At 40.6% G+C, this 12,295-nt stretch overlaps 1 protein-coding gene across 2 annotated transcripts in view; it reads right to left on the bottom strand.

Moving 5' to 3' along the window:
• Positions 1-12,295, bottom strand: part of LOC110074027 (galactosylgalactosylxylosylprotein 3-beta-glucuronosyltransferase 1) — a 63,034-nt gene that overhangs the window by 12,995 nt on the left and 37,744 nt on the right. The window contains exons 3-4 of one of the 2 annotated variants that reach the window (XM_020783843.3): positions 7,283-7,492; positions 2,201-2,352 (exon numbers count right to left, since the gene is read on the bottom strand). In XM_020783843.3, coding sequence (XP_020639502.3) covers positions 2,201-2,312 — 112 coding nt within the window. In that variant the 5' untranslated portion in view covers positions 2,313-2,352; positions 7,283-7,492. The remainder of the gene's footprint in view (positions 1-2,200; positions 2,353-7,282; positions 7,493-12,295) is intronic. The other variant, XM_020783845.3, reaches the window with a different exon arrangement.

Below are 12,295 nucleotides of genomic sequence, written 5' to 3'. Positions count from 1 at the left end.
GTTGTCGGCAGCCAGCTAAGAGAAGCAAGAATCAGCTATCTGGCATCAGTGTTACTATCGGGTGAGATATATTTTTACAACTAATTGCTTATGATTACCCCTGGAGAAGACAATTCCTATATACAGAAAAAAGAACCTGCTATCAATCTCAGCAATCATAAAGCGGCAGAAAATCTGGAAAGAGGGATAGCTGATGCAAAGAAAATAATTTAAAGATTAATGGGACATTAACTACTCATTCAAATACATTTAAATTATACTTCAAGAATATTATAATTTGGCGTTATAAATCTTAAGAAATTTTCTCATAAATTATACTTGATAAGTCTGGACTTTGTTTTGTCTACCTGAAGTCTTTTGGCATAAAGCCCAGGACAGTGACCTTGAGTACTCTACTGCTGCTTAAAGCTTGGAAACCTGTTTATTTCTTTTTTATTTTTTTATGCCTGGCTGGATAAATTAACTCTAAAGTGGACTTTTAAAAAACTGTGCCTTGGGAATTAGTAAACCTGTGGGAATTAGGCCATCAGGCCACGGATACAACCATTGCATTCTACCCTGGTACTTTGGGGGTTTAAATTTGGTTCAGGCCTATTTAGCCAAAGCGGACTTTTTGAAATGACTCTGGAAACTTGGAATATCTGTTTAGCTGGCATCAATTTGCCAGGGATTAGGAATTAGGACACAGATACAATCATCAATCTGGACTGTGAGACTTGGGGACTTCGAATCTTGGCTTAAGCACTTGGGTAGCTGGAACAGAATGGCACGACAAGGACAATTTTGGGATGAAACAAAATCTACCCTTCAAACAATACTAGAAATAGTGAGATCCCATTACCAAGAGGCAAAATTATTCAATCAACATCTGAAGAACTATAGTCCACAAACGACAGGGAACAACGAAGCAGGAAATGAGAGTGTGTTGGATGATGTATGCCAATCAAAAGAGGAGCTGGAGGAAATTAATGGGGAAAACCTAAGAGAAACAATGTCAATCTTGGATCCGAAGAGAGTATTAAGGGAAGACAAGGGGAGAAAATCAGCAAAATTAACAAAAAAAGCCTGGAAGATCTATTGAAGATAGACCAAGTGAACATAAATAACATCCACAAAATGGTTTCAGAGGGCATGAAAGATGGTAGAATGCTTAGAGACACAGAAACACAAAGTGAAAAAAGAGAAATGAGAGAGGGAATTACTTAGAAAGATGAAAAAGGGGAAAACAAGAAGGGGCCCCTTAATGTTGAAAAACATGTATATATTTAACATCGGAAATTGTAAAGGGGTATATCCTTTATATTAAAAAGAAGAATTAAATTGAAATAAGGGAGCCCTGATCAGGGTAAAGATGTAATATGTCAGGTTTTCATTTTAGGTAAACTAAACTAGATATAAAGCTGGGGCATTGATCTGGAACCACTTTCAATAAGAATGTTATTAGAAGACCTTGAAAATATTGTACACTATGAGAGTAATATTATGATAGTAGTCATATTATATACTAAAATCTGTACATGAATTGTTTGAATGTCTGAAAGATGTCTGGAATTTGGGGGGACAACCGGGAAGACACTGAGATGTAAAAAACAAATAATTGTAAGCAAAGCATGTAACACGATGTTTGGCAAGCACAAACCAATGTAGATAGATTGAAAAACTAATAAAATGTTTTTTTTAAAAAGAAAAGTAAAAGAAAGCTCTGGACTGCAATCTGGTAATATTAAATAGCAGGCAGAGGCAGGAGAGGGGTACCTTCAGGCCTGGGAGTAGATGTTGCATTACTTTCATGTTAAGTGATCGGGCTAGACTAAACCACCCTTCAGCACCTCACTTACAGGAAAAAGAGAGAGACAGCAGTTAGCTGTCAGAAAAAAGAAGAAGACTAAAATGGCAGTGGTTAGTCACCCTCTGGTGGTCTTGTTTTCATTCTCTTCATAGCAACTTTTTAATGCAAATAGTTGCTGTACATCCTTTGGTAAAGCCTGGATTTGACAAAGTTTGGAAAGTTAACTTTAATTAGTGCAATGCTATATTAAAGCCATCCGTAACTGAGCAGTGGTAAGATAATGCTCTGGAAGCAGGAAGATCACTCTACCAGTGCTCGGTTATTAATTGCTCAGTTATGGATGGCTTCAGCATGTCATTATGCTTGTTAGATTAAAACAGAGCTGTTCTAGCCCTGGAGCTGTGTACTTACTTCTCAGAAGGCTGAGGTAGCGGGTGGTTGGGTATTGGTGCCACAAAGTTAGCAGAAGACCCCATGGCAGAGCAATGAGAAGTGTGGTGAGAAGGTTGCGTCTCCTCAGCATGCTGCAGAGAAGTTCCCGTGCCCGGGCATCTCCCTACCTTCTGAAACAAAGTAGAAAGTGAGTAACAGATGTGAAATGGAATGGATGAAGCAGAGTTCCTAATGACTGGTCAAGTAGGATCTAACATGAGATTCACAAATCTAGCTTTAACTCCAATTGCTGGTCTCAACTAGAGTAGGCAATGACTGAAGCAATGGGATTTATATTACTAGTCTTGAGATACTCTTCAGCAATTAATAGAATAGGTCTCGGTTGGGACTGGCAAATGGAATGAGACCTTAGTTGTGTTTGATTCTGCCATGTGATGATTGCTCTTATCTTGATTGAGCACATTACAAGCTCTTCATTCCCCCTGAAGCTCTAAGTGGCTCTTATAGACTGTGTTGACAGAGGTATCTTCACTTTATTCCATTTTTAATTATCAATCATTTCCACTTGACTTTGGCTCATCCTGCTAAGCCTAAGAAGCTTCAGCAAAATGCAACAAAGTATGTTTTGGGGAGAAACTATAGCACAGGGCTTAGAAATGTTACTTTTTCTGTTACAGATTCCCAATTAGCATGATTAGTAACATTTCTAAATTCTGCAAAGATGTATGTTTGCTGCAAAATCAATGCTGAAGTTGCTTCTGTGTTCTACAGGAAATGTGAGACAGCCACTTCTGTAGAGAGACCAACAGTCTCGCTGGACTCCATTCATTTCCTCATGAAATATTTGCAAATTATTTCAAGAGTCAACTATGGCTACAAGTCCTAGGCACACTGGCCTGAGATTCATTCATTCACTCATTCATTCAATTGATTTCTCACCCATCTAGCAAACTGCCACTCTGGGCGGTGTACAACAAATTAAATATGCATTGTACAGTAATATCGGGTTTTTATTAATTGTTTTTATGCTGTCTTTTTAGTGTAATTTGATTTTCTGCATTGTTAAGTTTCTGTGGTTATTATTTAATGTATTATTGTTGTCTATTATGTTGTGAACCACAGAGTGGCCTAGGTAGTCAGATGGGTGGTATATAAATTGAATAAATAATATAATAATCATACAGATAACAGACTATCCCAGACAGAAACCATAAGCTGCACGAAGCCCAAAAGAACCTGAGCAAATGTGGGGCTTGTTTATGAAACATACCCTCATTGGTTTGGTTATAAAAATGAAGTGTATGGCCAGTTGTTTTTAGATTAGGAGCTACTGAGGAGAAGGAAAGAAAAGCCACCTCCACATTTCCCCGTGCTTCAACCTCTGCCCTCATAGGCTTCTCAAAGTTCTGTATTAAAGATACTTAAGGAGTGGTTATACTAGTGCCACACACACACTCACATGGTGAATTTATGTGGCTGAGGAAAGATTTGAACCAGCATCTCCTAGTTCTAGTGGCAACAAGGCTATGGCTGAGCTTGAAAACAATGGAGCAGTATGGAGAGGCTACCAAGTTGGATACTTTTATTAACTCCATGCCCAGAGTGTACCCCGATAAGACGCTATGATCACATTATATGCTGCAGGATGAAGAGATGATTCACTTTCTGGGAGTAAAGAAAGGTGATGCCAGACACTTTTTCTCCCAGCTTGCCATCTTCCAATACTGGACGGAATTGTGAGGGTGAAGGCAAAGAAGCCAATCAGAATGCAGGAAAATTAGAGGTGTGAATGGAACTAAAAGCTATTGCTGGTATAGGGTGCACATTAGAATTTAGTTTATAATAAGCACTATTACTTGTATTTTTTTGTAATTTTTGTTGTTATGTATGTGTTCTTTTGTGTATTTTTTGTATAAAATATATTTTTTAAAAAAGGAACTAAAAGCTATTGCTGAGAGAAGGGACAGACTGAATCTCACTTGCATTCATTGGGCGCACACAGATGCTTTTCAGATCACTTTTTCTCATGAGTTTTTACTTATCCAGGTCTGGGCTTCTCTAGAACTTTTGTGCCTCAGTTTTCCTTAATTCTGAGAGAAGCATCTGTTTTTACAATAGGTGAGATTACTTTTCCTGAGAGAGTATACAGCTGCCTTTCCCTTGTGCTTCTTTTTTTTAACAAAGAGTTGGTTTTCCTGGGCTACATTTGTGGCCCATAGACCACTCTGAGTAAACTCTGATTCATTTCCTTCTTTTATTTATTCCTTCACTATATACACACCAGTGGCTTCATTATTTTATTTTATATAATCTTTTCTGATTATCCTATCTGAATTCTTCTGGACCAATTCCTACAGTCTTCATGAACCTGTTCCTTGGAATAGGTATGTATGTAACTTACTTACCGTACTTCATTTTATCTTTACGTTACATACTGCTTAACAGTTGGGAACATACTGAACTTTAACAAGAGGCCTGGTTTAAATACAGTGGTGCCTCGCATAACGAGCGCACCGTTTAACGACGAATCCACATAGCGATGCATTTTTTGCGATTGCTAGTGCGATCGCTTGCGATGTTTAGATAGGCTAAACATCGCATTGCGATGATTGGTAAGCGTTTCGCTTACTGATCTTCGCATTGCGATGTTTAGAAAACAGCTGATCGGCAGTTCCAAAATGGCCGCCGGATCAGCAAAATGGCCGCCCGCAGCGTTTTCGCGCCGTGCCCTCGCTTAACGGGCAGTGAAAATGGCGGCCTGAAGGGGGAATCTTTGCTTACAGGTGAGTTTTCCCCCCATTAAACAGAGTTTAATGTGTTCCTATGGGGTTTCCCCCCCGCATAGCGACGAATCTGGATAGCGACGTTAATCCTGGAACGGATTAACGTCACTATGCGGGGCACCACTGTACATTGTTTTATAAAGGGCTAAGTAGCTGTGTGGGTTAAACCGCAGAAGCCTCTGGGCTGCAAGGTCAAAAGATCAGCAGTTCGAATCCACACACATTGGAGTGAGCTCCCGTCACTCAGCTCCTCCAACCTAGCAGTTCAAAAGCACATTAAAATGTGAGTAGATAAATAGGTACCACCATGGTGGAAAAATAATGGCATTCCGTGTCTAGTCACACTGAGCACGGAAGATTGTCTATGGACAAAACACTGGCTCTATGGCTTGGAAACGGGCATGAGCACTGCTCCCTAGAGTCAGACACAACTTGACTAATTGGCAAGGGGAATCTTTACCTTTACCTTAACTGTAGCTGATTTTGCATAACTTGAATTTCATCTGATATTCTAACTGAGATTGTTCTGCATTCGTCGTCGTCGTTTAGTTGTGTCTGACTCTTCGTGACCCCATGGACCAGAGCAGGCCAGGCCCTCCTATCTTCCACTGCCTCCCGGAGTTGTGCCAAATTCATGTTGGTTGCTTCGATGACACTGTCCAACCATCTCATCGTCTGTCGTCCCCTTCTCCTCTTGCCTTCACACTTTCCCAACTTCAAGGTCTTTTCCAAGGAGTCTTCTCTTCTCATGAGATGGCCAAAGTATTGGAGCCTCAGCTTCAGGATCTGTCCTTCCAGTGAGCACTCAGGTTTGATTTCCTTTAGAATCGATAGGTTTGTTCTCCTTGCAGTCCAGGGGACTCTCAAGAGACTCCTCAAGCACCACAATTCAAAGGCATCAATTCTTCAGAGTGGTCAGCTTTCTTTATGGTCCAGCTCTCACTTCCATACATCAGTGGTCCAGCAGAAGGGTGCAGTGGTCCAGCAGAGGGGTGCAATGGTGACCATTACTGGTCTGGCCCAATGGGGGATTGGAGGACCAGTATTTCTTTGTTAATACCGCCCATAGAAAAAGAAGAAGCAGCATTTAACCCTTGCAGTGCAGGAGCAGTTGTTTTTTTCTAAACTAAAACCTCATCATTCATAATTGCAGTATTGGCACTTTGAAATAAATAAGTTGATTTTGTGTTGCAGTTTGGGCACTTGGACTCAACAAGGTTAATCATCACTGGTCTAGCCTTAGCTCTGAGCAAGCATACCTAGGATGGCAGTGTTAATTGACTAAATTAATTTTTGAGGGATCCAATATTTGTGATTGATCACAATCTGATTATCCAACCAGTCTCTCACTAATCTGATTACTGTATCTCAGTTTATTTTCATACACTGAGGGGCAGCAGGGTTCTTATTCCACTTTAACTGTCATGGCTTTACCCCAATGGATCCATGGGATTTGTAATCTTGTGAAGTTGTTGTTCAGGGGAGTTATGTAGCAGAGAATTCTCAGGACTTCATGAAATGATACATCCCAGAATTAGTTTGAAGAGTCATCAATCTGCTATAATTGATTCGTGTAGTGTAGCGTTAAATCCTTCTCTAGCAAAAAGATCCACTCTACCATTTTGGCCTGTTCGGGAGATTGTTAGGGTAAAGTTCACCTACACTATGGTATCCCTTGTTACTATGTATAGAAGGGAGAGCTGAAGAAAGCTAACAAAATTCATTTTGGGATGCAGAGTAGCAGTAGAGCTTTGCAGATATCATCGACCACCAAAAAAAGGCAAAAAAGTGGGTACTAGATCAATTCAAGCTTTAATTCTCTCTGGAAGCAAATAAGAATAAACTGAAGCTATTGTACTTTGGGTGCTTCATGAGAGTCAAGACTCCTTGGAAAAGACACTAAGCTGAAGACAGCAGGAAAAGAAGAAGAACAAATAAGGGATGGATTGACCCAAATATGGGAAACTGCAGGCTTCAGTTTGCAAGAGTTGAGCAGGGCTTCTGAGGACAGGACATTTTGGAGATTGGTCATTCATAGGGTCACCTTGGGTCAGAAGTGACTTGAGAGCACATATCAACAGGGAGATTTTGAAATAGAGGTGGGGAACTATGGGCTCTCCAGAGCTTTTGGACTACAGCTTCCACAGTCTCTTACCACTAGGCATACTGACAGGAGTTATTAAGAGTGGCAAAGTACTACCCTAAAAATAAAAAAGGAACTTAGTAGTTCTATTGTTAAAGCAGACCATTTGTGATCAAAGCACCGTTTCCCTTGCTTGTCAAAGAAGCCTCATTAGCCCTGTCGCAAAGGACTCACCAGTTTTCTGTCACAGCCAGGAACATGCCTTGACACCAACAGCAGGGGCTGGCAGGCAGACTTTTAGCCTCCAGGCAGTCCTGGGCTCTGATGGAGACTGGTGTCTCTGAAATTCTCCTCAGATGCTGAGTGCCCACAATTGGCAACTTCTTTGCAGGCCTCCTTCCACATTCCTTTCTGTCAAGCTGTGGCGGTGCTTCCTCTGGAGTCCTAAATTAGGGAGACACATAGCATAAACTCTTGAAAGTAAATCTCAATGCACTGGGTCCCCAGATGTTCTTGAACTACAACTCCCAGAAACCTTTGCCAGTTAGGGGGTGAAGGCTTCTGGGAGTTTTCATCCAAGAACACCTGACGGCCAAAGGTTGGGAACCACTGTCCTAATGCATTCAAGAGCACTTCCTCACAGGTAAATATGTGTAGGATGGTGGCCTTTATTACTTTTGTTACTTTTGATCAGCAACATTAATACACAGGTGGATCACACTTCAATTGGGTAGAGTGGGGCTCAGTCCCAAATGAGGCACACACACCCTTTGCTCAGAAGCCACCAGTATATTTCTATCCCAACACACTTGTAGGAGAATATCCTGTTTCTGATCTAATATTATTTCTCACAGACATCTTTTCGTCTTTCAGTATTCAGTGCATGCAATAATGGGGTTTAGAAATTAGTACATTTTAATTAATTGAAATCTGCCTATGGATCTTTCTATTGTCAATGTTATTATTGTATTTCTAATTCATTTGACTGTTGTGATTATGAATTGAAGGACTTTCTGAAGAAAAAGTTGTTTTTTCTCTTTACCTTTGTAACACTATTCAAAACCCCACCCCACCCATTCTTGTTGTAGTCTTTAAAAAAAATCTGCTACTAAAGTATTTTCTACATCCTTATCCTTCCCTTAGGCTAACCACATACAGGTCCTTCAAACCACTCTTCACATGACAGCTTTCTCTTGAACTCTGAGAGTGCCTCTAGATAGTCAGTTCCTAGTGGTAATAAATCATTGCTCTTCTGCCACGTGCTACCAGTTGGACTGTAATGGACTCTTCACATTATCAAGGGATATTTGTGCTTTCTGCATCATCCCACTATGTCCTGCCCACATTAGTGCCCTTAATATTACTCATTTACCCATTTTCGGGGCTCTGGTATTTATATGGGTTTTGGGATGTAGAATTCAGCACAGCTCAGTAAAACATCCACTAAATCCTTTGCAGTGACTGCCATTTTGATAACACATCCATTTTTCCCGTAATTAGTGCTAAAACATGCTTTTAAGTAAGCCTAACAATACTCCAGCTATATATTTCATTAAAAGTACATTGAGATCTTAGCAAAATACCACTTAAAGTGTGTTATAGCACTATACCCCTATAGTATGAGTACTTATACCCAGCATGGTGTAGTGGATAGAGTAATAGACTAATGCTTAGGAAACCTGTCTTAGAATCCCTGCTGAGCCGTGGAAACTCACTGGTGGTGTGGAACAGGTAAAACCACTCCTTAAATAACTCACTTACCTTAAAAAAATATTAGAATCCCTATAAATCAGTTCTGACTTGACAGCACATAACAACAATAACTGTGGCTTGGTTTTGTCCCCTTAGAATGTGAGTTTTACCTTTTGTTTTGCTTTATTCTTTTTTAATTATGTTTAATTGCCTAAAACTTTTTTCAAGCAGCTGTTACTGTTCATTTCTTTCTGAGATCTCTGGTTATGAGGCAATATATAAATATTATAATATATAACTAACAGAAGAAATCCAGTTTGTTCTTCCCTATCAGTTCCTGTCATTATTTACGATTCCAATCTTCTTTGTCTTCTTACATTTCTGCCGTTAGTTGTTCAACTTTCTGCTTCTCTCTCAACTTCACCATGACATTATTGAAAAAAGTAACTCTTTTCCCTTGGCTTTGCCCTTGCAGTCCTTCAGTAAAGAGCAAGTTCATGGGGCAAACCACCACAGCTCACCTACCTCCTCCCCATAAGCTCTAAGTAATGGTATACAACTCCTCACATTCCTTTAAAAACAGCCACTGCCACCGCATAAACAAGCTAGGAGTGGACGTGCCAGGAGATTTTAGTGGCAAAAATAAGTCTTCTGTGCAATTTAGGGGTTTGGAAGGCAGCAAGACACAATACAAAAGGAGATAAATGGGAAACTATTGATGCAAATGAGATGTTGGAAAATATAGACAATCACTAAAGAACTCAGTACAAGAGGGAAGGATCCACAGCTGTCGGGAGAAAGGCTCTGGCATCTGTGCCTTTTAATGTATCCGGAACAAAAGAATTTCTGAACAATGATCTAATATGTCTAGTTACTGAAAGGAGAGGGCAAAACCGTTAATAACAAAGCAGGAAAAGTAGATGTGTTCTAGATTCATTGTCGGAAAAAGTGGGGATGATGCATTTGTGCTACACAATGATAATGAACTACTTCCTGTTCCAAGTGTTTCGAAGGATTGTTGTTATAGGTAAAGGTAAAGGTTCCCCTTGAAAAATTGTCCAGTCATGTCCGACTCTAGGGGGCAGTGCTCATCCCTGTTTCCAAGCCGTAGAGCCAGTGATTGTCCGTAGACAGTTTCCGTTGTCACGTGGCCAGCGCGACTAGACATGGAACACCGTTACCTTCTCACCATGGTACCTATTTATCTACTTCTAATTATTACATGTGTTCAAACTGCTAAGCTGGCAGGAGCTGGGACAAGTGACGGGAGCACACTCCGTTGCGTGGATTTGAACTGCTGGCCTTTCGACCTTGCAGCCTAGAGGCTTTGCAGTTTAACCCACAGCACCACCACGTCCCTATTACAGTGGTGCCTCGCTAGACGATTGCTTTGCATAATGACAAATTCGCTTTACGATGTTTTCGGAGCCATCTTGCGCTTCGTTTAACAATGTTTCCTATGGGCAATTTTCACTTTACGATGTTAGGGACCTTGCCTTGCAAGACAGTTAAATTTTAGGTCCCTGTTTTCGCTTTACAATGTTTTTGACAGCTTGGTCTTGCTTCGCTATACAAGTCTTTTAATGGTCTCTGTTTCGTTAGACAGCTGTCTTCGTTTGGGAACTGCGTTTCGCTTATCGATGTTTCCTATGGCAATTTTCGCTTTACGATGACAATCCATTCCCATTGGAACGGATTATTAGGTTTTCAATGCATTTCAATGGGAAAACATGTTTCGCAAGACGAGGTTTTCGCTTAACAGCGATTTTCGCGGAATTAACATCGTCTTGCGAGGTACCACTGTACTGTTGTTATATCTAGGGCCAAAGAGATCTAAATGAGCAGGCCCTGAAATGTTCCCAAGCTATTTTCTGTATGGATAGAACTGCTCACAGAAAATAGCAGTATGGGATTGAGTCTTGATTCAGCTTCTAGTCCTCAAGGAGCATGAAACTCACCGACTGACCTTGAGCCAAGCATCCCCTTTCAGCCTAATATACAGTACCTCGCAGGTTTGTTGTGAGAAAAGTGAGAAGGACTATTTCCTCCTACCTTGTGCTCACTGAAGGAAAGGTGAAAGCTGAGGTAGGAAAAGTTATATTTTTAGATTATTGAAGCCTCACCTAGTAGAGCCAATGGCTGAAGAATATGGGGATCAAAATTCATAAAAGTAACTTCTGCAGGCTCTGGTTTGTGGCAGAGGGCATGCCATTGATTGTGAAGAATGGCAGGGATTCTGAAACTTTTAACAGCCAGGACTTACTCTCCTTTCCTGCTGCCTATCATGAATTCCTTTTCTAAGCCTTCATCTCCCCTGTTTGGCTAATACTTGTAAGAACATCCACCAGCTTCATGATGGATGCCTTCAATATGCTGCCTGTAAGATTCCTGAGCTGATTTCCAATTACACACGTCTCTGTATAATTTCAGCCATCCATCTTGTGTTTTCCTTTTATACACAGCTCTCTAAACCAGAACTTCATAATTAAAAGTTTGACTTCAGCCTTACAACGTAACTCTCATTTTAACTTAAACATTCTTGCAGCCATCAAAACTGGGCAATCTTTATGCATGTGAATTACAGATCAAGGCCCCATCACTGGTATTAGCAAATAAGAGAAGCTCCAGTTTTCAACCACTAAAAACCTTCATTCCATTGCAGGCAACACATATCGGCAACCCATTCTCGATTGGGACTGTTGTGGCAGGCACAAGGTTAAAGCAGCGGATGTGAAGAAGTTTCACTAATGTCATGTTGTTTCTGGTTTCAGTCCCTGAAGTACTCCAAGCTTTCTATTTACCACATTATGCACAATAATGTGTCAGTGCAAAACTATTGCCTTTTCATAGAATCACAGAACTGGACGGGCCATCGCCCTCAGTGCCCTGCTGATGAAGGAATGCCCGCTGAAGCATTTCATTTACATTTATATTTATATAACACGAAGTATTGCACATATATGCACATATACACATGTCCATATACCAGAACTACAAAGAGAAAAGATGAATGATCAAAAAGACACAAATAATCCATCGAGTATAACCACATTCGCTAACTCATGCAAAAATATTTACTGCACATTTCAGTTATGACCATATCTTGCTTTATCAGTCTAGCCAGGTATTAAGATGATCAGGGGAGGCCTTTCTCTCAGTCCCACCACCCTCACAGGTGTGCTTGGTGGGGAGACAGGAGAGGGCCTTCTCTGTCCTCGCTCCCGGTCTCTGGAAGTCCCTCCCATGGGAGGCCAGGCTGGCTCCATCTTTGATGTCTGTCTGCAAGCAGATAAAGACCTTTCTCTTCAGGCAGGCTTTTCTTTAAATGACTGGTTGACCAAGGGGATTTCCCCCCTCCCCCGAGAGCACTTTATTCTGGGTTTTATTTGTGTTCTTAGTATTCTTTTTAGTTTGGATTTGAATGTGATATTTGTACCAACCTTTTAAAAAATATCTTAGTAATTTATTATTTGATTTTAACTCAGTTTCTTTTAATACAGTAAGCCGCCCTGGATTCTTTAGGAGAAAGGCAACACATGAATATTTTAAACAAAG

This window comes from Pogona vitticeps, chromosome 3 (assembly GCF_051106095.1).
Source record: "Pogona vitticeps strain Pit_001003342236 chromosome 3, PviZW2.1, whole genome shotgun sequence".
Classification (NCBI taxonomy): domain Eukaryota; kingdom Metazoa; phylum Chordata; class Lepidosauria; order Squamata; family Agamidae; genus Pogona; species Pogona vitticeps.
This window is presented reverse-complemented; position numbering and strand designations above follow the sequence as displayed.